The sequence below is a fragment of the Ictidomys tridecemlineatus genome, chromosome 5 (assembly GCF_052094955.1).
Source record: "Ictidomys tridecemlineatus isolate mIctTri1 chromosome 5, mIctTri1.hap1, whole genome shotgun sequence".
Lineage (NCBI taxonomy): Eukaryota > Metazoa > Chordata > Mammalia > Rodentia > Sciuridae > Ictidomys > Ictidomys tridecemlineatus.
Genome location: NC_135481.1, coordinates 15,797,338 through 15,822,996, shown reverse-complemented (window position 1 = coordinate 15,822,996; position 25,659 = coordinate 15,797,338). Strand labels below are relative to the sequence as shown.

At 46.4% G+C, this 25,659-nt stretch overlaps 1 protein-coding gene across 8 annotated transcripts in view; it reads left to right on the top strand.

Annotated features, from left to right (window-relative positions):
• The window catches only part of Map2k5 (mitogen-activated protein kinase kinase 5), a 236,736-nt gene extending 212,692 nt beyond the window's left edge, over window positions 1-24,044 (top strand). For 6 of the 8 annotated variants that reach the window (XM_078049410.1, XM_040276276.2, XM_005316728.5 and 3 more), the window contains one exon: window positions 23,583-24,044. Coding sequence is in view for 5 of the 8 variants with exons in the window: in XM_005316728.5 (XP_005316785.1) it covers window positions 23,583-23,687 (105 nt within the window). In the remaining 3 variants the exon portion in view is untranslated. Of the gene's footprint in view, window positions 1-5,881; window positions 6,132-23,582 lie in introns of those variants that run through there. The other 2 variants (XM_013359827.4, XM_040276277.2) reach the window with 1 other exon arrangement.
• Window positions 24,045-25,659: the final 1,615 nt, after the last annotated feature.

The window sequence follows — 25,659 nt, the reverse complement described above, 5'->3', positions numbered from 1 at the left end:
ACGGTCCCTGCCACCTGCCGTCCCACCCCTGCAGGGCTGTGGTCAAGGCACAGTAGGTGGCTGCACACATTCCTGCCATCCCCAAGTGGCAGGGTGTGGCTGAACCTCAGTCCAAACAAAACAATTACTAGCGTTTGCACCTGATCTGTTAACTGGCATCTGAGGGAAGCCGTGAGGAATCTGTTATATTTTGGTTTGGGCATCCCATGGCAAAAACTGAGGGCAGAGTGTTCCCTGCCAGTTATCTGCCCCAAACCTCTCACCTCTCTAGTTCCACCTTCATGGTTATGGAAACGAGCAGCTTCAAGAGACGTTGTTCCTTGAGATTGGGAGCCATTCTTTTGAGCCCACAGATTTTACTGAGCACATACCATATGCAAAGGTGCTGCAATTTGGTGCTACTTAAACAGTGGGCTGTGGACCATGGTCATGACCACACTGTTTCTGGGCACAGCAAAGTGAGGAGCCTGTGCCTGCTCCTCACTTCGTGCCTGTGGCCAAGCCTTCCTTAGTCCATCTGCCACTGTCTTGGGCTGGTGTTGGTAAAGGAAGCCACGTGCTGGTTCCCACGGTGGCACTGCTCTTTACCTCCCTGCACACCAGGAGGAAGTAGTTCCCAAGCCATCAGACACTAATCCTGCCCCCCAGGAGCCAGCACAGTAAGGAGACAGCCTGCACATAACCCCTGCAACCCACAGCTCGCCCAGCACAAGGCTCCAAGGAGCTGTTCAGAAACCTCTGTCAGATTAACAATCAAAAAGAACTCCATGCAAGGCCCCATGTATGGTGCGTGCCTGCAGTCCCAGTGATTAGGCAGGAGGATCACAAGTTTGAGGCCAGCCTCAGCAACTTAATGAGACCCTGTCTCAAGATAAATAAATAAATAAAAGGACTGGGGGTGGAGCTCAGAGGTAAAGCACCCCTAGGTTCAATCCCATACCAGAAAAGAAAAGAAACCTCTGGAACTCGGGTACGTGCCATAGGAGACATGAACTAAGGAGTAAGGGCACACAGAACAGGGAATCCAACAGACAGGATCCATCTGGAGGGAGAGGGCAGGTGTGTCCACACTAACAGCTGCTCAGGGGAGGAATGAGAGCAGCAAGATCCCCAGGGTGGCTCATGGCCTCACTCCTTCCCATAGCCATGGTGACATGGGTGCAGTTTGGAAAGGTCTGTCCAACAGCCAGCCGGACATACTGTGCTCTCCGTGTGACGTTGAGGGGACTGTGGAGCTTGAGGGTCTGTCAGTGAGATAAGAAGCAACCTGGAAAGAAAGAAAAGAAGGGGCTGGGGTTGTGGCTCAGTGGCAGAGCACTTGCCTAGCATGTGAGGCACTGGGTTCCATCCTCAGCATCAGTACAAATAAAACAAAGGCATGCTGTCCATCTACAACTACAAAATAAAATTTTTTTTAAGGATTTGGGTGTCAGCAGACAAGGTTTCGAGGACAGGCACTGCCTCTAGACAACTGGACAAGCAACGGCTACTTACTCACTTGTCTGAGCCTGAGCTACTCTGTGTGTGTGTGTGTGTGTGTGTGTGTGTGTGTGTGTGTGTGTGTGTGTGTGTGTTAGGGTAAAGAAACTCCTGGTGGTGGGAAGGGGGCGGGAGTGTTACTCTTCAACTTCCATGAGATGGACTTGTCAACTGTAAAGTGCTTGACCTATGGCACCAACAGAGGGCTGTGAGCTTCTCATCTAACCTTCCTGGGGGTCTCCAACTAGTAGCTCATGGAAGACAGATTTGTTTAGTGGAACTTAATGTGACCTAGAACAAGGTGTAAGCATGTTGGCTGTTGGCAGTTGGCATCCACTGGCTGGTGGCTTCTGGGGTGGGTTTTGGTAAGTCACTCCTCCATCATGTCTGGCCTCTGCTAACAGGAAACCGTGCTGAGCCTGTGGTGGGAGGGGGTTACTGCCAAACAGCCAGCCAGTGAGTACTTGTTGTCCAGGGCTGGGAGGTGTGTGACGGTACAGACAGACTAGAAGAAACTCTGTGACTGGGCATGACAGCACAGGCCTGTGATCCCAGTGACTCAGTTCAAGACCAGCCTCCGCCACTTACCAAGGTCCTATGCAAATTAGAGAGACCCTGTCTCTAAATAAAATATAAAATATATGGCTCAGCGGTAGAGCGCTCACCTAACACATGTAGGGCACTGGGTTTGATCCTTAGACCACATAAAAATAAATAAAGGCATTGTATCCAACTACAACTTAAAAAAAAAATTTAAAAAGAAAGGGCTGGGGATGTGGCTCAGTGGTAAAGGGCCTCTGAGTTTGATCCCCAGTTTGGTACTGGAGCAGAGGAGACATGGCCCTCAGGAGCATTGATAGAGAGGACATAGAAGTGAGGCAGAAATATGATACACGCTTAGCACAGTGTCTGATGTAAAGTTAGTGCTCAATAAATGGTAACCCTTCATCATCATCACCACTGCCAGGGAGAGGGAAGATGTTCAGGGAGGAAAAGAGCACAGGCTGAGACTAGAGTAAGTAGAGGACATGGAGGAGGCCAAACAAAGACCCTGGAAATGATAGAATTAAAGTTAGTTGGGTGGCTAGGTTCCCTGGAAGGGGACTTTCCATACTTCCTGGGAGGAGCCGGGCAGCAGGAAACTGTTGATCCTTTATAAGAGAAATGACTGTCCACTGCCACCCATGACAAGCAAGTGGGCAGTTGGCAAGGGGGACATACGCAGGTGATATCTGCCTGCCCTGGGGGCCAGACTCTGACTAAAATTGATCCTGAGTAGGAATGTCCTGATCCTGGCGCTCTCTCTGAAATTCCATGAAGGTCTCTAGCAAGAGAGTGGGGACCAGACCTCAGGGCCTGTAGCTTCCTGCCCGCATGTCATTTGTCTCTCTTTCTGCATCTTCTCTTCAGTGTCCTTTCTGTCACTATCAGGGAAAATCATTAGTATGCTAATCTAGCTAGCCATCATTTTAAAACTGACCTTTGCTAACCTGCCTTTGCAATTTCAGGAACTATGTTTGACTTCTCTAAAAGTAACCTTAAATTGTAGTCTTGTAAGAATTCCAGAGCTGTATCCTTCACTCCTTCTTCTAATGAGGTTATGACCAAATGCTCATTATAATTGCTTTAGACTCCTTTTAATTTTCAAGCTTATTAATCATAAGAAGAGTTATTTAAAATTGCATAAATTAATCTTAGATTAAAAGCCCATCAAAGCCTCGAAACAATTAAGAATAAGTAGGATTTCCCTGGGGCAGCAAGTTTTATTTTAATATTGTAGTCAGGTGGATATCAGAACCTTGAAGTATGGTAGTGATTAATGTATGCAAAATTTAAATGAGATTTTTTAAATGGCAAATCTAAATCACATATTGACCTAACTGTAGGCTTTAACTGCATTGTCTGTCATATATTTAAACTGTTTACTAATCAACATTTTAATTACCGTGTATGCTGGCAAACCCTAGGACAAATAAAATCCAGCATTTTAAAATGTCGCTGGGAAGTCTGGTGCCCAAAATAAGAAGACTCCACTGCTGGGAGGCCCGAGGAAGCAGCTCAGACCACGGCCCAGTGCAGGCCTCACATGGGGGCTCTGAAAGCTACTGGGCCCCAGCCCTCACCTTGAGGCTCCCCACCCATCCCTCAGGCTGCCCCTGGGTCTCCTTGGAAGTTTATTCACATTTAATTAGGGAAAACTTCCTTTCTATATTTAAGTCTCAATTGCCAAACATTATTTATTTTTTTAAATATATATTTTTAGTTGTAGGTCGACACAATACCTCTATTTTATTTTTAATGTGGTGCTGAGAATCGAACCCAGTATCTCACATGTGCTAGGCGAGCACTCTACCACAGAGCCACAACCCCAGCCTGCCAAGCATTATTTAACCTGTGTAGTTCTGGGGTCACTAGGCTTTCCCCTCATGTACATGATAGGGAGATAAGATATTTCCAGAAAGACTTTTTCTTTTGGGGTGAGGGTGCTAGGGATTGAACCCAGTGCCTTGTGCATGCAAGGCAAGCACTCAACTAACTGAGCTGTATCTCCAGCCCCCAGAAAGACATTCGATTTGACCTTAGCCTCTTGTCTGACCTCCCGACCCTCCTTGGTCACTGCAGGGGTGACCAGGCTGTGCCCCAGAAGGTGTCCATAGCTGCGTTATATTTGGAAAGAATCCCTCTATTTTACACATACCATTTCATTATCAAAGGTATACAGGTAAGAAGGCCACCTGGAACAAATTATTTCACCCTCAGAAGTTAAGTTGCCAGTTGATGGAAAGGGACAGTAGTGTCCAACCCACTGGTTCTGTTTTGGGTAAAGTCCAAACAAGATAAAGCATGAGTGGTAGAAAACAATAAGTCCCCTCCAAAAAATATTTATTTATTTATTAAGAATTAATAAATTATTTTAAAGAATTTAACCTTTATTTTTTATTAATTTGTTTTTTATGTGGTGCTGAGGATCGAACCCAGTGCCTCAACAGTTCTAGGCAAGCACTTACCACTGAGCTACAATTCCAGCCCCCAAAATGTTTATTCTTGCCCTAAAAATAAATGTATATTTATTTTTTAATATTTATTTTTTTAGTTGTAGTTGGACACAACACCTTTATTTCACTTGTTTATTTTTGTATATGGTGTTGAGGATTGAACCCAGGGTCTCACACGTGCAAGGCAAACGCTCCACCACTGAACCACAACCCCAGCCCAAATGTGTATTTATTAATGATTCTTTTTTGTTGTTGTTTTGTTTCATACCAGGGATTGAACCCAGCACTTAACCACTGAGCCACATCCCCAGGCCTCTTTTATATTTTATTTAGAGACAGGATCTCGCTAAGTTTCTTAGGGCCCCTCTAAGTTGCTGAGGCTGGGTTTGAACTTGCAATCCTCCTGTCTCAGCCTCCTGTGCCGCTGGAATTACAGGCATGTTCCACTGCACCCAGCCAATTAGTGTGTTTCTAAAAGTAGTCTGTAATTTATAGTTAAAATTCAGATAGTACAGAAGGATATACCACAAGAAGTTAGTCTTTTTACAAACCCCAAACTCCTACCCCTCCCCCTAGCCCTGCTCTGCAGAAATAAGCACTGGTAATAGTAGCTTGTGTACCCTAGAATCTTTAATTCTTTTTATTATGCTCTTTGCTTTTTCAATGAATATGCCTTTGAAATCCTTCCACATCATATAAAGGTCTGCTTTATTCTTTTTAATGGCTGCATGATACTCCACAATATGGATGTGCCATATTTGTTTAACCAGGACCCTGTCATAGAACATTCTGACCATTTCAGATTTTCACTGTTCAAACAGTGACTTTGTATATCCTAACTGGATGCGAGAATGCTATTCTTCCTCATCTCTTCAGATACTAGATTATAAGACTTTAATCTTTGCTAACCTGATCAGTGGTAAATGGTATCTAGTTATTATTTAATTTGTATTGCTTTTATTAAAATGAGAATGAACTATATTTTTTCTTATATTCATTGGCCATTTTTTTTAACATCCTTTGCCTATTTTTCTGTAAGATGTGTTATCTCCTCTTTCATCTTTCTGAGCCTTGCTTTCTCCTTCTAGAAAGTGAGGGGATACATGTACAACCTCCAGGGCTCCTTCCCACCTCTGCGGTCCAGGTCCAAGATCCAGCATCTTCTGGGCAGCTATAACGCCACCAGGCACCGTCTGCTCCCAACCTTTTTTGGGCCAGTGCTGAAGCTGCATAGCCAGTAGCTGGGGAAAAACTACAAGAGGGTCCTTTTCTTTTCCCTTTGTTTGGTGTATATCTTCCTTTTTTAAAAGAGCAGGCTTGGAAATTGCAAGACAGAGCTGGGATTGAACTTCCTTTAAAGCTGCCTGTAGACATCAGGAATATTTATTTTCTCTATTTGTTTTCAGCCTGGGAAGACTGTGTGGTTTTCTCAACATTGTCCTGATGGAGCCCTGACCAGCAAGCGTGCAATGCCCCTAGCCCTAATGTGCCATTAATGATAGGTTAATGTACAGTATAATGTTTTTGGGACTACGGGTTCATTACACTTCTGAGTGTGAGGTCTTTCCACAGAGCGCCCAAGGTCCCATTGCATTATATCATGCAATAAAAATACCCTTTTCATATCACACACTAATAAACTGTATTTGAAATGCTGTCTGAGGGCACTGCCGTCTTGTCTGTAGGCTGTGCACGGATGCAACAGTTGGGCTTCCTTTTTCTATTTTGTGTTTTAGTTACACGCAATTCTGAACCCAGGAAAGTCTGCTCCTTCTGGGTGTAAATGGGGAGCAGGCTGGGCCTTGAGGCCTGGGTCTCTGGGAAGAGGTCACCCACTAAGTGTCGGGTCCTGGATACATGGTGGGCAGGGCTCTGGATGCTCCACCAGCCATCTCACCACCTCTGCATCTGTGAGGAGAGCGGGGCACTGGACGTGTATAAAAGTTCCCTTGGAGAAGGATGTGAGGAGCCCTGGAAAGTTTAGGCCACTCATCATCGTGTGCCTGGAGATGGTTCTGTGACAGCCTGTGTATTGGGACTTCTGTACCCAGTGAAAGGAGGTGGCGGGTATGCTGTGTCATTGAGAATGGAGTCCACAGGACTCCTGGGGGTCAGGGGGGACTTATTCCCACCTACCTAGGCACCTATATTGCGTGGATAGGAGATCATCTCCCGCCATGGGAGCAGGCGGCTGGTGCCAGTGTCTTCTCTTGAGAGGCACATTGTCACTTGGGCCTTCCAGAAGTTGCCCTCTCAGCCATCAGCTGGCATCACAGGTGATTTTGAAGTTTTGATGCGTCAGAAGAAGAGATCCTTTTACACTCAACAGGAGAAAGAGCCTCAGAATCGAGGAATAAGGCCAAGACTAGAAGATTGGAGGACTTTGGGTCTCCTATTTCCCATTTTCTCTAGAGCAGACCATAGTGTCTGTAGCCTTGTTTTCTAGGGGAGTTACTTCTACTGGACATCGGGTGTGGCACAAGAGTGACAGTAACATCCAAGAAGCAGGGTTTGAGTTCTGGCCCTGAGACTTGGAGCTCCCTCCTTGCTTCCTCAGACGGCAGCGTCTCTGTTTGTAAAACAGATTCACATTTAACTTCTGATGGGACTTTGATGGCCACATGAAGCCCTGGCCTGCATGAGTGCTCACAGCTGCCACGTTGCATGGCTATTCTTGCCATGTCAGAATAGAAGGCACAGACATGGAGCCTGTCCACCTTAAATCCCAGCTCTACCTCGGCCAGATCACATAACGTCTCTGAGCCTAGTTTTCAAATGAACAAACTGAGGGAGTAGCAGCAGCACCATCCAGCCATTTCTTGGGTGGCCATGCCACCTGAAGACAGAGAAGCTCTGGTAGGAACACCTGTTCAGATGCTGCTGCTTATGAATATGGACACTGCTTCCTCCAGACCATGTTCAAACTGGGTTACCACTGACTAGATAGCCTCAGAGCAGAGCCAGTAAGGGCAGCTCCTAGAAACATCCAGTGATCTGCCCCTCCCCTGCGAGAGAGCATGCCAGTGCCGCAGTATAGACTCACAGTAGCACAAAGCAGTAAAAGGGCAGATCCTACCAACCACTCTTCATAACAAGCAGCAGGGCAGGTCAGGAGCAGGTAGAGCCTGCTCAGTGAGAAGAGTGTCGGCCCCTGCTCGTGAGGTCAGTGCTGGGGTGCTTAGAGTAGTGGCTCAAGAATGTATTTGCTGGGCTGGGGATGTGGCTCAAGCGGTATCGGGCTTGCCTAGCTTGCAGGTGGCCTGGGTTCGATCCTCAGCACCACATACAAACAAAGATGTTGTGTCCGCCGAGAACTAAGAAAAAATAAATACGTGTTAAAATTCTCTCTCTGTGTCCCCCTCTCTCTCTCACTCTCTCTTTAAAAAAAAAATTTTAAAAAAATTTTAAAAAAAGAATGTATTTGCAAAAGGAAGTTAAGATCAAAGGAACCGCTAGACACGGTGGTGCACACCTCTAATCCCAGTGGTTCAGGAGGCTGAGGCAAGAGGATCTCGAGTTCAAAACCAGCTCAACAATTTAGTGACGCTCTAAGCAACTCAGTGAGACCTTGTCCCTAAATAAAATACAAAAAAGGGCTGGGGATGTGGCTCAGTGGTTTAGCACCCCTGGTTTCAGTCCCCAGTGCCAAAGAGAGAGACAGAGAGATATCAAAGGAACCTACCAAGGGGTTGAATTGTCCTGTAGAGCAAAGACAACCATGGAAAGGAAAAAACAAGTTGCTGAGACCTTTCACAAAAGGCTGGACCCTCTGGTTTTAGGCAAAGTCCCCTCCATTGTTATGGGAAGAGTATTTAAATTTCAAGGGTATTAGTTTTTCTTTTAGGGGTACAGGCTTTCACTAAACCTTTTGTTTTCAAACATAGGGACTTTCAAAGACTTGAGTAAACCTCCCAGGGGTTAAATCTGTCTTGGGGGCTGCCAGGACTTGAAAAATGTTACCCTGTATCAAGAAAACCAGAAGTGACAAGTTCATTTAAAAAGCCTGGTTTGTCATTGTTTATCTAATTTTCAGAGTTGACACAGAAAATTAAACCAGCTGACACTCACTCCCTGACCATCTCTGGCTCATTTCCCTGGTCCTTTCCTACCTGACCTTGCCACCACAAATGCGCCAAACCCAAAATATAAAACTTCCCACAGAGTTTCTGAAATGCCCTGTAGCCATTCCAAGATTATGTCATAGGATGTCATCCCTAATGTTATTAAAAAACAAGTCGAGGTTATAAATCTACTCTGCAAGGTATTTCTTTTTTTTTTTTTCCCTTCCCCTTCCACTTGGGCCATAAATCTCAGAAGTAATCAAACTCTCTGCAGAGGAAGCCAAGATAAACTGGGCCCCTAAGTGGCCCCATAAGTCTTTATAGAATCCAGAAGACAGCAGGTCTGCCTTCCCTGTGACGTCACACAGTGCTCCACAGCAGACTGTAGGAGGGCACTGGGCAGAGTGAGAGCTTTCGCCATGCACAGTGCCAGCACTCTGTAATTCAGCACCAGTGGTGAATGAGCTGCTTTATGAAGCAAGTTCAGATAAATGAAATCATCCTACATAAAACCAAAATTTTTTAAAAAATCAAACAAGTAGCAGGTCCACTGAAATGTATCATGCACTCCCCCAACCTCCTAAACAGATTACATGCATCAGGATTTAGCTAAAAAACAAACCAACCACTCCCTTTAGATCATTGTTATGGATGTTGTCTTGCTGTATTCTGCTGCTGTTCTGGTGTCTCCTGGTGTTGTGGTGCAGAGGGCATATGTCCCCAAGCCAGTTTTTTGTTTTTGTGTTGGTTACATGGTTTTGGTATTAGATGAAATGTACAAGTCTTAGTGTAACTTCAGATTCATAGTCTTAGAAAAGGTTGAAAGATTTCAGGGGCAGGTAGATGGGAACTTCTAGATCTGGAAATAGGCCATTTACTAAACAGGAATATGATCATTTTGCTCTTGAGTTGGTTACTAGGGTGGACTTCAAATTGCTGCTGTTTTGTTATTTTCTGAGGAGAACAAATAGCCATGAATGGGCCAGATAAAGTCCTGGTGCTCTAAACCCAGACTTAGGTACAGGTACATAGACGCTTCTCAGTGCTCCAATGTGAACATCACTGAACCAATGTCTCCAGGAAAACCAGAGCCTAGCTACCAGCAGAAGCAAGCTTCTAATCAAGTAACTGTCGTTCTTAAAGTAAAATAGACTTGGGTTTCATAAGGCCCTGCAGTGAAGGACCCAGCTCATATGTAAATAGATAAAGTGTGGGCCCTCAGTCCCTCATCCTGAGCACAGCCAGGGATCCCATCCCAGAAGACAAAGGTCACCCATTCATTGCCACAGAAAACACATTCCCAGCTCCTGTACATTTAATTTTCTTCAACATTACCTTGCAAACCGCAGTAAATCAATAACAGAATAGTTAAGTACCACAGGTTCTTTGTGTTTTGTTTTAGAAAATAATGCTCAAGGCCAAGATCGGATTCTATTGATGATTTTTATTTGCAACCAGGATACAAAATGACCAGAATTTTCAAACAGTTTGGCTTCCTTTTTATGGATTTCCTTTTTTTAAAAAAAAGCAAGGGCAGTTTTGAAAGGAGAAACTCTAGTTTCTGCTATTAGTTGTTATCTAGTAACAGGTATTTTTCAATCCTGTATATTACGGATACATTCCTGGGGGGGGCGGTACTGGGGATTAAACCTAGGGGCCCTTGTCCACTGAGCCACATCCCCAGCTCTCTTTTGTATTTTATTTAGAAACAGGGTCTCACTGAATTGCTTAGTAACCACTAAGTTGCTGAGGCTGGCTTTGAACTCATGATCCTTCTGCTCAGCCTCTTCAGCCACTAGGAATACAGGCGTGGGCCACCACGCCTGGCTACAAATGCATTCTTTTTTCACATTTTCCAAAGGGGCCCCCATCCAGCTCCCTGGACCCCCAACCCCACAGCACTTGTTCACTGAATTGAGTGAGGCTCCAAAAAATCTGGAGCATCATAGGTGAAAACAGGAAAAAGGTGGTGCTTCACTGAATGTTATTTACCCCAAATGATGATGTCTATTGTCCATAGCTGTTTTTGTTTCCTCTTGTGCTTTTTGTTGGTTTGATAGCATCAGACCTTTTCCAATTTAACTTCAGTATTTGTGTGAATGGTTTATTTCTCCCTGTTAAGAAACTAGAAAAACGGTTACTAAGATGGATTTCACGTGCGTAGCAGCTTTGATTTAATGGGCTGCTCCTTCAAATAAGATGAGACAATGGATATGAAATGCTGTAAAAAGTTAAGTGTGATACCAGGGCTCAAAATCCATGGCCTGGCTGCCAGGGTATGTTTTGTCCCAGCTCCTTGGCACCTTGCCAGTCCACACCATTAACACCCTTCCCTGCGCCCACATCCTCGCTCTGTATTTTCAGATACATTGGTTTCATATCATTCATATGGTAAAACCATCCTCTTCTTAAATTTAGGCCGGATTTGAGATTATTTGTCCTTTTATCATTCCTGAGGGTGTTTACTTATATCTTCTCTTCACCAATTTTGTCAATTTTTTTTTATTTTACCCATCTCTTCTAAAGAGCAAGTGTTTTATTCAAGTGCTCAGTTCTGTATCTTTCTCTAATTCCTTTATGTTCTTACCTCTATCATTTGTTGGCTAATATTTTCTTTAGACTTTTTTTTGTTCTATTTATAAAAACTATTGAATTGAACATGTAATTCATAAACCTCTGATCTTTTTCCCTAATATATGTCTACAATTCTATAAATTGCCTCCTAAGTATGGTTTTAGTGGCATCCCACAATTGTTTATATATAGCTTTTAGGTTTTGTTTGTTGTGGTGCTGGGGATTAAACCCAGGGCCCTGTGCATGCTAGGCAAGTGTTCTACCACTGAGCTACATTCCCATCCCTTTCCATTTTTATTGAGACAGGGCTTTGCTAAGTTGCCCAGGCTGGCCTTGAACTTGTAATCCTCCTACCCTTCAAGGATTACAGGTATGCCCCACCACATCTGGATGTCATTCAGTTTTAAGTACAGTGGAGCATCCCTAATTAGGAAATCAGAAATGACCCAAAATCCAAAACTTTTTGAGTTAATAAGGTGCCACAAGTGGAAAATTCCACACTGAACTCTTGACATATCATAGTCAGAATGCAAGTGCACCAAAATATTGTTAAAATTACCTTCAGGCTCTGTGTATGTAGTGTATATGAAACATAAATGAATTTTGTGTTTATACTTGGGTTCCATCCCTAAAATATCTAATTTATGCATGTGCAAATATTCCAAAAATCAAAAAAAGGCTAAAATATGAAACACCTCCAATACCAGGCATTTCAGATAAAAGGTATTCACCCTGTTATTTCCAGCTTCAATTAGGACTTCTTTTTTTGACCCACAGATTATTTAGAAGCACTTTTTGTTGTTGTTTCTAAATATTGAAAGATAAACTGGGGCCCTGAGTAGGGCCAGGCTAATTGATTGAAAGATGTTTCATTATCTTGTGACTGTTGTGGTCAAAGAACATGGTGTGTATAACATCAGGTCTGTTATTTGTTGAAACTCAGTACATGGTCATTTTTTTCTGTGCTCTCTCGTTGCTTAAAAACAACATATTTTCTCCAATTTTTTAATGCACTGTCCTATGAACATCCCTCAGATAAACCTTGTTAATTGTGTTGCTCTAATACTCTGTAGCTCTATGATTTCCTGCCTGCTTTATGTATCAATTTCTGAGAGAGGTGTGTTCAGCTCCTTCAAACTCTTGGTGTGGCTTTGTCCATTTCTCCTTGCATTTTTTTCCTTCTTTGCTTTACATGCTTTAAGGCTGTGATGTCAGGTGCTGCATCAAAACATTGTATCTTCATTGTAAAGTATTTTTTATCTTTATGTAATAACTTTCTTTAGTATATTTGTTTTAAATTTTTCTTTTGTCTGATATTAATATAGCTTTGCCATATTCTCCTAGTTGGCATTTGTTGCTATGCATTTTAATATCTCTTTACTTCTGTGTTCTCTTGTTTCAAATGAACTTTTGCATTTTGTTGATTTTTTAATTTTATCTTAGTCAGTTTTAACTGATTAGTTTAATCATTTGTATTGTTTATTGATATATTCTAAATTATTTTTCTCCTATCCCATTTTGCATGTACCTATTTTGTACTTTCTCTCTACTTTTTTTTATTATTTTCTTATTATTTCTCCACTTGATTACAATAAAGATATTCCCTTCCCCCTTTATCTTCCCATTGGTTTAGAAATTCTATTTCTAAATTCTAATTGATTATCCCTAATTTTTTTTTTTTTTTTGGTACCATGGATTGAACGCAGGGGTTTTTAACCACTGAGCCATACCCCCATCCCTTTTTTGTATTTTGAGACAGAGTTTTACTGATTTACTTAGGGCCTTACTTAAGTTGTTAAGGCTGACTTTGAACTTGAGATCCTCCTGGCTTAGCCTCTTGAGCTGCTGGGATTACAGGCATGCACCACCATGCCCAGCCTTAAATTGTTGATTTAGCAAAGCTTAAAGTAATCACTAAATATACCCTCCTTCCAAAAAATAATTAGTGTTTGAATCAATCTCTTACTTTTATTTTAGGTAGAGTTGGCTTTAACATCATGAATAAAAAATAGCTACTTAAATGAGATGGGGGCAGTTCCCCTGATTAACAAAGGCAGGAAGCAGATACTCTGGCAGCTGTAGCAGCTCTTCTCTCCTGTGCTCCAGCCAGTAGTAAAGAGGAAGGGAAGTGGAAAATTTTGCCTGCCTCTTCTCTTACAGACAGAATTTCTAGGAGTTAACCAGTCACAGAGGTGCACACCTATAATCCAAGCAATCTGGGAAGCAGAGGCAGGAGGATCCCAAGTTTGAGCCCCAAAGCAATTTTTCAAGACCCCGTCTCAAAATAAAAAAGGGCTTGGGATGTGGCTCAGTGGGGAAGCACCTCCGGTTTCAATTCCCACTACAAAAATAAAAGAATTTCTAGAAACTGGTCCACAGCACATCTACTCTCATGGTATTGGCCAGAACTAGCCCCAGGGGAGACTAGAAATGCCTCTGCTTTGCAGGGTGACAGTGTTCCCTGTGAAACTCAGGGTTCTTACCACAAAGGAGGAAGGAGGACTAAAGAGTGAGAGGCAGCTGGCAGTCTCTGCCACATGCTGAACTTGAGGGCTCTAGTTCTCTGATCACCCCCTCTTCTTCCATGTCACCACAGTCTGGTTTTAGATCTTCAGAATACTGTCATGGTGGCTTTCTATACTCCGGTGTTTATTTACATTTAACCATATGCTGACCAATTCTTTGTTCTTCATCGCCATTGAGTCCTTCCTCCCTTCTGAGGCTTCTTTTCCTTTCTGAAGATGTTAAGAGTTCTGTCAGTCAGGTCCTATGTATGGTAAAACTGGCTCAGTTTTGTTTTAGGATTGTTTTCACTTTCCCCCTCACTCTTTTTCTTTTTTCTTCTTTTTTTTTTTAATGTCAGTGATGGAGATTAAATCTAGGACTTTGCACTTGATAGGCTACCACATCCCTTTTAAATTTTATTTTGAGATAGATTCTTCTAGGTTGCTGAGTCTGGACTTGAATTTGTGATCCTCCTGTCTCAGCCTCCCAAGGATCTGGAATTACAGGCATGTACCACTGCACGTGGCTGCTCTCACTCTTTTGATTGTCAGTTTCATTGTGTTTAGAAGCCTAAACTGACAATTTTCCCTAGAACCTTGGAAATGCCGTACTGTCCTCTGGCTTCTGCTCCTACTAGGAAGAATCTGCTGACTGCCAGATTGCCACCTCTGGTCCTAGATATCCTATAATTGCATTGATTTTTCTAAGTATGGAGTCTGTCATTTTATTTTACTTGAAAATTATTGGGAATTCTTTTTTGGTATTAGGGATGGAACCCAGGAATTTAGTGCTCTACCACTGAGCTACAGACCTCCCCACCTCCCCCACCCCCCGCCACAGCCCTTTTTTATTTTGAGGTAAGATCTTGCTAAGTTGCGCAGGCAGGCCTTGAACTTATGATCCTCCTGCCTCAGCTTCTGAATAGCCGAAATTATAGGAATGCACCACTGCACCCAGAGTCAAAATCAGTGGGACTTTTGAATTTGTATCCTCTGGAACTTTCTGTTTGGAATTTAAAAAAAGAAAGAAATTCTCTCTGTACTGTCTTTTTGGGTAATTTTCTTTTATTTATTTCTTAAGATAAAGGTATTGTGTCCAATTACTTCTAAAAAATAAATGTTTAAATATATATGTGTGTGTGTGTGTATACACACACACACACACACATATATTTTTTAGTTGTAGTTGTCAATACCTCTATTTTTTTATTTATTTTTTTATGTGGTGTTGAGGATCGAACCCAGGGCTGAGCATGCGCCAGGCGAGCTCTGTACCACTGAGCCACAACCCCAGCCCTCAAATGTACTTTTTTTATTAACATTTTCTTTCTGGTTATTTTTCCATAGTCTCTGTTCTGAGAGCACTGATATTCCTCTGTGTTGTGTCTGCCAACTCTTATCCGTGGGGAATCGTTTCTTTATATGTTTTGGAATTTTTATTAAGCTCATTTTAAATGGGCCTATTATTCTGGAAATTCTTAGATTTCAGAAATATTGAATGGTTTTCCCTTTTCTAGGGTTCTTCTTGAGGCACCCTAGAATATCACTAGATCAGGATCAGGGTTATTTTCATGTATTAGCCAGGGATTCTCAGACCACAGAGCTGGTATATTGAACCCTCCAAACCGTGGAAGGCTCGGCTTCATTTTTGCCTCTCTTGGGCCACTTCCCATCAGAGCTACCTTATCTTCCCCTTGCTGATGGGCAGACTTTTCCAGATCCTTCCTTCTGTAGTCCTGCTTCATTCAGGGACTCAGTGTCAGATTTCCAGGTGGACCTCTCCTCCTGCATCTACTTAGGTCTAAATGTTTCCGGGTCCAACATTCCTGAAACCAATCCCGTAGAGTCACAAGACTCTACTCACACACTTATAATTGTGATTTTCAGCTCCCTCTTTATTTTTAGGACTTGGGGACTTTTGTTCTTTCTTCTGAATAAGCCATGCTTTATTTTTTCACGTTCTAGTTATCTAACGTGGACAGGTGTTTGTAGATGGAGGGCCTTGGGGTAGTCTAATCTGTCAGCTTCTTTCTTCATTCACTCACTGCAGAATCATTCAGTTCTATTTGGTTCAACAAACTTCCTGAGCTCCCACCATGTGCCGGAAGTTGTGTTGCTGCTTCTGCTACTCTTTCCCCCTTCTCTATTCTCACACGCTGCTATCTTTGGACCTGGAATGTCCCCCAAAAGACTTCATCACTGGCTTGGCACTATTGGGGAGTAGAGAAATGTTTATGAGAGGGGTCTAGTGGGAGGTTTTAGGTCTTTGTAGTGTGCCCTTGAATGTGTCATCCTCTTCTCTTTTTCACATCCCAGCCCCAGGAGACTGGTTTTGCTGTCACAGATTCTAGCATAATGTGCTATTTGCCATAGGCCCAGAGCAACAGGTTGGATCCATCACTCACTGAAACCATGAGCCAAAATAAATAGTTTTCTTCCTAAGGTGATTATCTCTGGCCTGTGTTATAGTAACAGGAAGCTAACTAACACGTGCACAAGTACCCGTATGCAGAACCGAGATCTCAGTGCTCAAACATTACAGCCAAGAGATAAGAAAAATAGAGGATAAGGAAGAGTGTATGTTCTGAGGATAGTGTCTTTAAACCTTCACCACCACATAGCTCTCACCCCAAGAAACAAACCTTGAATATCCAGACATCCTAACTGACCTCCAATTCACAGCTTGGACCTGCTACAGACCCTCCTCAAGCATGAGTCCTCAACATCATCTGGGACAGGACTCCCACTCTCCCTCTGGGGCCCTTGTCCTGAGGCCTCTGTGCATCTGCCCAGCCCAAGACTGAAGTGGCAGAGAGGATGCAGCATGTTTTTGCTGTACCCCTGCCTCTGCCAGGGCAACCACCACAGCCCCCTTAGATGGGAATATATATATGCACCAGGAATTGAATTCAAGGGTGCCTAACCACTGAGCCACATCTCTAAAACCCCCCCCCTTTTTTTTTTTTAATTTTGAGACAGGGTCTCAATAGGTTGCTTATAGCCTCACTAAGTTGCTAAGGTTGGCTTCGAACCTGTGATTCTACTGCCTCAACCTCCCGAGCCACTGGGATTACAGGCTTACATCACCACACCCTGCCCACTCATATGGTTAAACTTCCTCAGACACTCTGCCGAAGGTCAGCACCCCAAATACACCCCTCATCTTGGCCTACTGAAGTCAATCTGTGCCCATTTCCACACCACACAGTACTAGTCCATGTCTGCCCTGGAAGCACATGCCCTAGAACAACTCACAGAGACCTCTGCAAGCCTCTTGTTCTGCAAGGCCATTTTCTGACCAATTATTAAGAACACATAGATCTACTCAGAGGAAAGGTGGGGAGCTCCTTGACCCCCTCAGATGGCCGTGTGCCATCTAGGAGAGCTAGAGGTAAGCAGTTTGCTACTAATAATTGAATGTTTGGAGGGAAACATCTATTTCTGTAGCCATTGTGAAGAATAAACTCAGGAAGGTTGATTGAAATGGCATGTCACAGCCACAAATCATTCCTGAGGTCTTAAAAGAAAATGAAGTCTAGAAGTCGCTCTCCTACCCCTGCCCCAGACATTGGGAAAAACATAGAAATTGGAAGCTGAAACACATGTTCTCAGGACGGGCCTGCTGGGTACCCAGGTCATGCACACTCATGCCCTTGGCTGCTGCACCCCAGCTCCTGGGGCCTCTCCCTGTGAGCCTGCATGGGGTGTCTGGAGGCCCAGCTGCCTGTCAGATAGTCTCAGTTGGTCTTCCCAGCACCCGGGGGCGGGGGGGCAGGGAGAGCTCTTCCAAACAAGGGCAGCAGGCAGACCACAGCTTCCCAGGCTTCAAAACCAGCTGGGGAGAAGACCTAGAAACGACAGCGAGAGAGTGAGTATCAGCTTTGCTTCTGTGAAGATCTGGACTGAAGGATGTGCTTACTGGTGTGGTACCAGTGGCCTTGCTAAAAGCTTGCCCACTGAGCTCCGATCAGAGTGAACAGCCAGAGGTCTCCCCTGAGAGCAGGAGATGCCGTGGCCCAGTAGCTCAGTCCCCCCCTTGGTGTCACAACCCCCTCCCTGGGAAAGGACCCAGGAGTCCCTTCACATTGCATGGTGAGGCCAGGGAATGGAGGACCCGCTTGGGTATTCCTTCTCATAGGTGAGTAGCTGTGACCTTACACACCTCACAACCAGCAGGGTGATGGGAAAAGGCAACGCGACTCAGTCCAGAGCCCCAGGTGGAACCCACACTCCTCAGCCTCTCCCTGTTGCTTTGCCCATCAGGGCCCCCAGCAGCCTCAGTCCAGCCACAGCCTTCCCTGCTGCCCTGTGGACTGACCTGGGCACACCCAGGGAGCGGGGTTGGGGAGCCCCGTGGGAGCCCCCGGGGATGGTTGTGATGTATCATCTCACATCATCACTGTTCTAAGAGCTGCCACTGCCCTGCCACTCGTCAGCCGTTGAGCAGGCGTTGGCCATCTGTGCGCCCTTCTATAAATTATTTATCTTCTGTAATCTGGAGTTTTCTCCTGTGTAAATAAGGATTATATTAGTAGTTTTTAAACTTTTTGTTATGTGAAATGAAGGCAGGACTCAATATAGACAAGAAGTAGTAAGGTTTTAGCGTGAATATGTTAGTATCCATTGTAGACACTTCTTTTTTAAAATCATCCAGGAAGCTTCTCTTGAGGACCACAAACCTCAGAGAGCTGGGGTCACCGGGGACAGTTGCTGTCTTATATCTATCTCAGTAGATAGTCTCAGTGGCACCATGTTGAAATCTTGACACACCCAGCTGCTGTCTCAGGCATTCACTGAACCAATGTGGATGATTTAAAATGGAACAGCAGAATACTTTTATTTCAAAGTTTAGTCACTGACCGTGACGACCAGCTCTCCTATGATTGCTTATCCATAGGTATTCAGAGCTTTCAAAGCAGATACCATCAGAACCTCAGAGCAACCCTGACCCACCTGACCTCACTGTATGTCACAGGGCTGGCCACAGGGCACACACTCAGGAAGGAGCTCCATGTCCCTGGGCTCTGGTGGGATACTCACACAAAAATGTATACACACACAATCTGAGTGGACATCCCAGCTCTGAGTTTTCTCAAATGACCAGTACCACAACAGCACTCTTACCAAACTACATGTAAGAATCAAATAATATAAACAGATTTAACAAGTTGACAGACTTTGCTCCAAAACCTGCAAATAATAATAATAACATCACAATGCAAGATGACAAATCATCATTATTCAATGCAACACTTTGAAATGAACATAACTGAGTGTATATATTACTTTAATCATTTTTAATGTAATTTAAAATAATGGAATTTGAATGAAACATCTATAGAAACGCCACATACCTCACACCCTATGACTCCTCAGGTCTCTGAGGTCCCATCCAATCCTAACAGTCCTCCATTCTTGCTGAGAGGGGAGGGCTGGAGTAGTACATAGAGTCTTAAGCAAGGCTCCCAAGTCACAAGAGAGAAGGAGAATGAGGGCCCATGCAGGCACCTTTTGCAGGCCCCCACCTAATTACAGGGCTGCCCTGCTGTCCCCTTGAGCAGATTGTTGGACTCGTTATTTATTTAGATCTGGACTGGGAGATACCTGGGCCAAGGTCTAGGGCATCCTCTCACATGCAGAGGAATCAAGATGGGAGATGAATCAAGGTGAATGACTGAGGTTTTACTCTTCTAAATAGGAAACTGAAATCTTTGAGCTATCTGTGTGTATATGTGTGTGTGCATGTGTCTGTGTGTGTGTATGTGTGTTTAAGGAATGAACACAGGGCCTCACACAAGTGCTCTACTACTGAGCTACATACACCCCCAGCCCTTTTTATTTTGAGACAGTGTCTCACTGTATGATTGCCCAGGGTGGCCTCCAACTTTCAATCCTCCTGCCTCAGCCTCCCAAGTGGCTAGGATTACAGGTATGCACCACCACACCTTGCTCAAGAGCTATCTTTGTATGAGAGACCTGTTACTTAATGTTGAGTAACAGCAAGGTTAGAGAAGCAAATTGCACTAACCATTTAGGAGAGCATTATTGGATAACTATCTCCTTTAATACATTATCCTTTTTATATCAACTTTAAAGAAACCTACTAGTCGCTGATACTAAATGACAGACAACCTGTGCTGTCTATCTGCACACCCACCTTCCACTATTCACTTACATTTACTACTTCCTGAATACTTGCTCAGGGTGTTATGAACTTTGTATATTTTATTTTATTACATTGATCTTTCCAACAAACCTATGCAGTAGGTACTGCTACTGTCTTCATTTTACATATGAGGAAAGTGAAGGTCAAGTGACAGTAGCTCATCCCATGCTTTAAATAAACTGGGGAGGTGATCTCTTGTACCATAAATTCCAGCAAGGATTGGGCTTTGGAGATGCAATGCCAAGGACAAGCTCTGTGGCCTTAGACAAGTTCGTGGATCTTTCTGTGCCTTAGCTTCCTTGTCTGTAAAATGGGGATGATATTAATACTTAATCGAGTTGCTGAGTACCAAATAACTGACTAGAAATCCTTGACACCTACGAAACTGATCAGGGAGGATGCAAGGATGCTTTTTTCCCCTCCCAATTTTAGTTAAAAATTAGTTGTTGAGTGCCTACAATGTACAAGCTACTCTTAAAAAGTAGAAATATAAAACTCACTGTGCCCAACCTTGGAGGAGAGCAGTGGTCAGGGGGCACTGTAGTGTCTTCCGTGTTGGGAAAGTGTCCTGGATTTAAGCCCTGACCCTGCCACCTTCTGGCTCTGTGACCTTGTCCCCCATCCTCATGTTTCCTGGAGCCTTGGTTTTCTTTGTCTGTAAGGTAGGGTTGCTGGGAAGGTTCACGTTGGCCGTGTGCATCTGGGAGGTCTTGACCTCTGCACAGCAAGTGCCTGGGGAGATACAGACATACCAGATGTACAAGAAATGCCACAGGCACTATTTGAGAGCCTACTATGTGCTAGGCATGCATCAGGCCTTGCAGTCATGAGTTATGAATTGATTCAAATGTATGATGATCTTTAGGAAAGTTATATAATGAGAAGAAAATGTGGGGACCCCAAAAAAAGTCCTATCTAGGAAGAAACTCAAAGCCCAAAACAAACAGTGAGGTGCCACTTACATGAGCACCAGACCACTGGACTGAGTCCAGACTTAGCCCTGCAGCAGGCTCCAAGCCCCTGTCCTACCTAGCAGGCCACACTAGCCCTTCCACCTCTGGCTTCTAGACAGGGCCTCAGGAGTGTCTAGCTTTCCTTTGGGAAGGCATCTCATAATGATAGAATAGGTGGGCAAGAATTAGGAACTTCAGGCAGGCGTGATGGTGCACTCCTATAATCCCAGTGACTCTAGAGGCCAAGGCAGGAGGATCCCAAGTTCAAGGCCAGCCTGGGTAACCTAGCCAAACCTTGTCTCAAAAAATAAAAAGGAGATGTAAGTTGGTAGAAAAGCCCCTGGGTTCAATCCCCAGTACCAAAAAAAAAAAAGAAAAAGAAAAAAAAAAACCTGGGATGGAGGGAACTTCAGCAGAGAGGTGAGTATCCAGCTCTGAGGCAGGCCAGACAGCACCCAGGCAAAGGAGGGAGCAGAATGGAGACTCACAGCCCCTGTTCATGATGTGCCTCACTTTCACCAGCACCCTCCTCGTGCACTTGGCCCCTCTGGTGGGGGTCTGCAGCAGTGACACTGGCCATCTCGGGCTGCCGTTGGCTCCTCCTGTCCTGTCCTGTCCCATGTCGGACGCATCCTCCCTCTTGCAGTCCCTTCCTTTGCCTTCATTCTGGCCCCCAACTTCTGTGGCAAAGTCTGTGGAGAGAATACTTCAGCCCTCCCTGGTTTAACTGTTGTGGTGCCCTGCAAGGAGGCAGGAAGTGAGTGTGGTGTCCACTGCGTGGTGTCCACTGCCTGGCAGCGAGGCCAGCAAGACACGGAGCAGCTCCAGCCTGGCAGCTGCCCAGCCACAGAGAGTGCTGCTTGCGAGCTTTCTGTCTGCCCCCCTGCACCTCCCACTCTGATTCTCCCTCTCATATCTTCCTCTTGGGCACCCACCTAAACCAGTTCTAGTGGCTGGGGATAGACAAGTTGTCCAGGTCACTTCCTTGCAGGGTGTGCAAACCATCAAGGCTCTGGTGTGCCTCATCACCATGAGGCAGCAGTGACAACAGAGGCCGAGCCGGGAGGCCAGCAGCCCAGCAGCCCTCTCCCCTTCACCCACCACCTGGGCACTGGACACAGCATCTCCCCACAGAGCCGCCACGGGCCCTTCCTGTAACGTGAAGGAATGCCTCCAGTCCCCTCCTGCAGTTCCGCTCTGCTTGTTCCCGAACAGATGATAACAGAGATGGAGCATATGGCCCCAAAGTCACCCGGCATTCTGGGAAAGTGACACTGTTACCCCAGGCTTGGGGGGAGGGGCCATGGCTTCTGAGCACAGCTTCTCCCTTTGTTCTTCAGAAGGGCACAAGGTCACCTCTCCTGAAAAGAAAGTGTGCGCACTTAGACTTCAGGAAGGATTTGCTCCATCTAAGCCACGATTAGAGGAAGCAGGTGGAGAGTGGGCATATACAGAGGGAGAACCTTCGGGAACCCAGATAGACTGCCTCCGGCCTCACCTGCGCCACCCACCCACACCCACCCAACCTGGCCGTCAGCCCCACCCCCACAGCCCCAGAGAATGCCATACGCAGTCACAGGCCTGCCCCGCTGGGCTCCAGGCCTAGTTCCACCATGGCCTTGGCGGGTCCCACACCAGGCTGGGAGCCGGGGCACCCTCTAAGCTGAGGTCCCATCCTCCTGGCACCTCTGAGAGTGCCTCCAAGCTAGACCCACGCAGCTGCACCTGGGAGCAGTTCTTACCTGGACTGGGCAAACCCCATGAACGGACAGCAGCAGCCCAGACCGAGGACGCCTGGGCTCTTTCTTCCTGAACCCAGGGACATCTCAGGTCTGACCTGAGGTCTGCATGGGCCATAGTAGCCCCCTTCCTACTCCAACCTAGTCCTCCGCAGTTCCTGCCAGTGCTGGGGTCAGAGCACTGTGGGCCTGCAGCCCTGCTGGCCATTATGAAGAGAGTGTGATGAGCTTGTTGCTCCGAAGTACGCTGTTTCTAGCAAGTTCCCAGCTCCAGCCTGGGGAACCGCCAGGTGTAAATTCCTGAGCCAAAAAAGCCACTTGGGGAGGATAGAAGAGAATGCTTTTTAGTTTTCCCTCCACCTTTGACTTCTGGCCAGGTCAGTCCTGTGGCCCTCCATGCTTTCTTCTGGCCTTCCCTGGGAACTCCCAGGAGGCCCGGAGATTGTGAGTGTAGATCTTAGTGCTTCAGAACAGCAGGGAGGGGGCTGGCTAAATATAACCTGGCCTGCCTGTGGGCTAAGTAGGTTAGAACCAGACAGGCCGTGTGGAGACAGAGCTGGCCCCTCTGAAGGCCAGCCCTCTGCCCCAGCCAGAAGGATGTGTACGTCCCACACCTCCTCTCCCTTCTCCCTTCCCCTGGGGTTTCATCTTCCCTCCAGCTGCAGACTGCGGTTTATTTATAGGGGAGCTGTAGACAAAGCGGAAAACTAAAAGGGATTGACAAAGCCCCTGAAAGGATGATTCTTTGGTCTCTGGGCAGCAGCTGGACCGGAAAGCTGGCCACACGAGGGCCAGGCCTTGGCTGGGTGGCTGTGGGAGTGACGCCCATCTGAATAAGGACCAGACAGTGTGGAGTTAGGCAGGCCCCACCCTGAGGAGTTTTCAAGAGAAGGTAGCAGAGGCGTGACAGTAAATGCTCCAGACGTCCACCCTGGGGACTAGGGCAGGTCACTGTCCCAGCCTGAGCCTGCTATCTAGGGTGAGAAAGGGACTGAAAGCTACCTTCTTTACCTCTCTGAGAAAAAGACATCAGCTCCAGGCTGAGCACAGGCCTTGGCAGGTGTGTGGAAGTCTGGGGGCTGAGCTCACTCCTGCTCCTCTTCCCTGCAGGGCCACCCGTTCATCGTGCAGTTCAATGATGGAAATGCCACAGTGGTGTCCATGTGGGTGTGCAGGGCTCTGGAGGAGAGGCGGAACCAGCAGGGGCCCCCATGAGGCCTGAACTGGGCACCGAAAGTCCAGGACCAGTCACAAGGGGACAGCCCACCAGCAGCCCTCTCTCCGTTTGCCACCTGTGCCAGAAGAGCTCTGCTGGCCCGGCCTCCCCGCCCTCACCTTCCATGCTGCCAGCAGGTGGCCAGCCCCAGGAGCCTCAAGGGGACCAGCACCTGCACCTGCGCAGTGCCTCACCCCTTACCAGAGGGTGGGGACGGGGTGGGACAGTGAGGGTGGAGGCCCCGTGGTCCCCACCCCCCTTCTGTTTTCCTAACATTTTCTTCGTAAAGGGTCAGGCCCTGTCAGCAGCACTGATGGGAATAAAAGTATTACGCTTTGGGGTGCCTCCCCCCGCCACGAGGGTGTGTTGTTCATTGAGTCTGTTCTCACCAAAGATTGGGGGCACGTAGGGGCTCTCCACTTGGTCAGGGACTTGTGTGACTTGTGTGATCCAGGCACCTACAAGTTCCCCAAGTGCTTCCCATGGCTGGGTGATGAAGCCACAGCTCAGCCCATTTGACAGAAACCAGAGTGTGGAGGTGCTAGGACCAAGGGTGAGGAGTAGTGAGCCCTGGCCAGGGCCTAGACCTTGGGCCACTGTGGGCTCTACACCCTTGGGGGCTGCAGTCCTGGCAGTGACACCAGCTCCAGCACAATGATCTGACCCTGGGTGACCTAGAGGAAGCAAGAGACAAAGAAAAAGGCCCAGGCATTTAATGGGCCACATGACCAGGTCTTCTTAATGGAAAAGAAGATGGCCAAGGTGTAAGGTGCAGATCCCGCTCCTGCCTCCATCCTCCAGCTAAAGGGAAACATTCTGAGAGGCCCTTCTTCCTCCCTCCACCCCCCACACACCACCAGCTCCCTCTACCAGCTGCGCTCAGTCCTGAATCCACACCCACAGAACCCCTCTCAGCCATCCTGTCAGGTAGCCCCCTTACCACCTGCCAGGCAAGGAACTGAGACTCTGAGAGCCAGTGTGCACTTGGAAGCCTAAGTAGCATCTCAACACATCCAAAAGCAAACTCTTGGCCCCCACGTAACCATATCCAACTAACCACTGCTTCCCCCGCCCATAAAAGACATCTGCACCAGTCCCCCAGTGCCCACACCAGAGTGTGGGTCTCAGCCTTGCCTTCTTTTTGTTTTCTTGCTGTTTGCAGTGCTGGGGATTAAACCCAGGTCTCCTTCATACTAAGCAAGCACTCTCCCACTAAGCCGCTTCGCCAGCCCCAGATTGGTTTTTCTTACCCAACATCCATTCTTCCAGGAAGTCCTACTGTCCTGGCTTTCAAAGGATATTGGTTCCACCACTTCCCACCCTAGTCCAGGTCACCACAGCCTTTCACTTGACCATCGCAACCACCGCCTATCAGGCTCCTGTCTGCCACCACCCCCCACTGCCCCGCCCAGCACCCCCAACACCCCAGCCGCTATTCCCCACACAGCAGCTAGAGGGACCATGTCCACATAAGGCAGATCCCGTCCCTCCCCTGCTCAGAACTTCCAGGATCTCCCAGTTACTCAGAGAACAGGCCAAAGACCCAGTGATGGCTTGTGTGACACTATACCATCTGCCCTGTCCCCCTTCTCTCTTCACTGCAGCCAGCTGACCTCCTTGCTGCTCCTTGAACTTCCAGGCATGCTCCCAAGTCTGGGCTGTGGCAGAGACCTCCAGCCACTCTCCACAGTGTAGAGCTGGGGCTGGGAAGCTACTCCCCGAGCCCGGGAAGACGTCTCCCAACACTTAACAGGCCATGATGGCCAAGAAGCCTAGATCCTGCCCCTGCCTCCATCCCCCTGCTAAAGGGAAACATGACTACAGTGGGGGGTGGGCAGAGCTGAGCTGCTAAGACACCACGGAAGGAACCTGAATCCCTGAATCACCACATGGGGGATCCTGCGAGTCCCGAGGAACAACTGCAATGGACTGAAAAATGAGCTCAGACTAAATTATTTTGTTTGGAGTTTC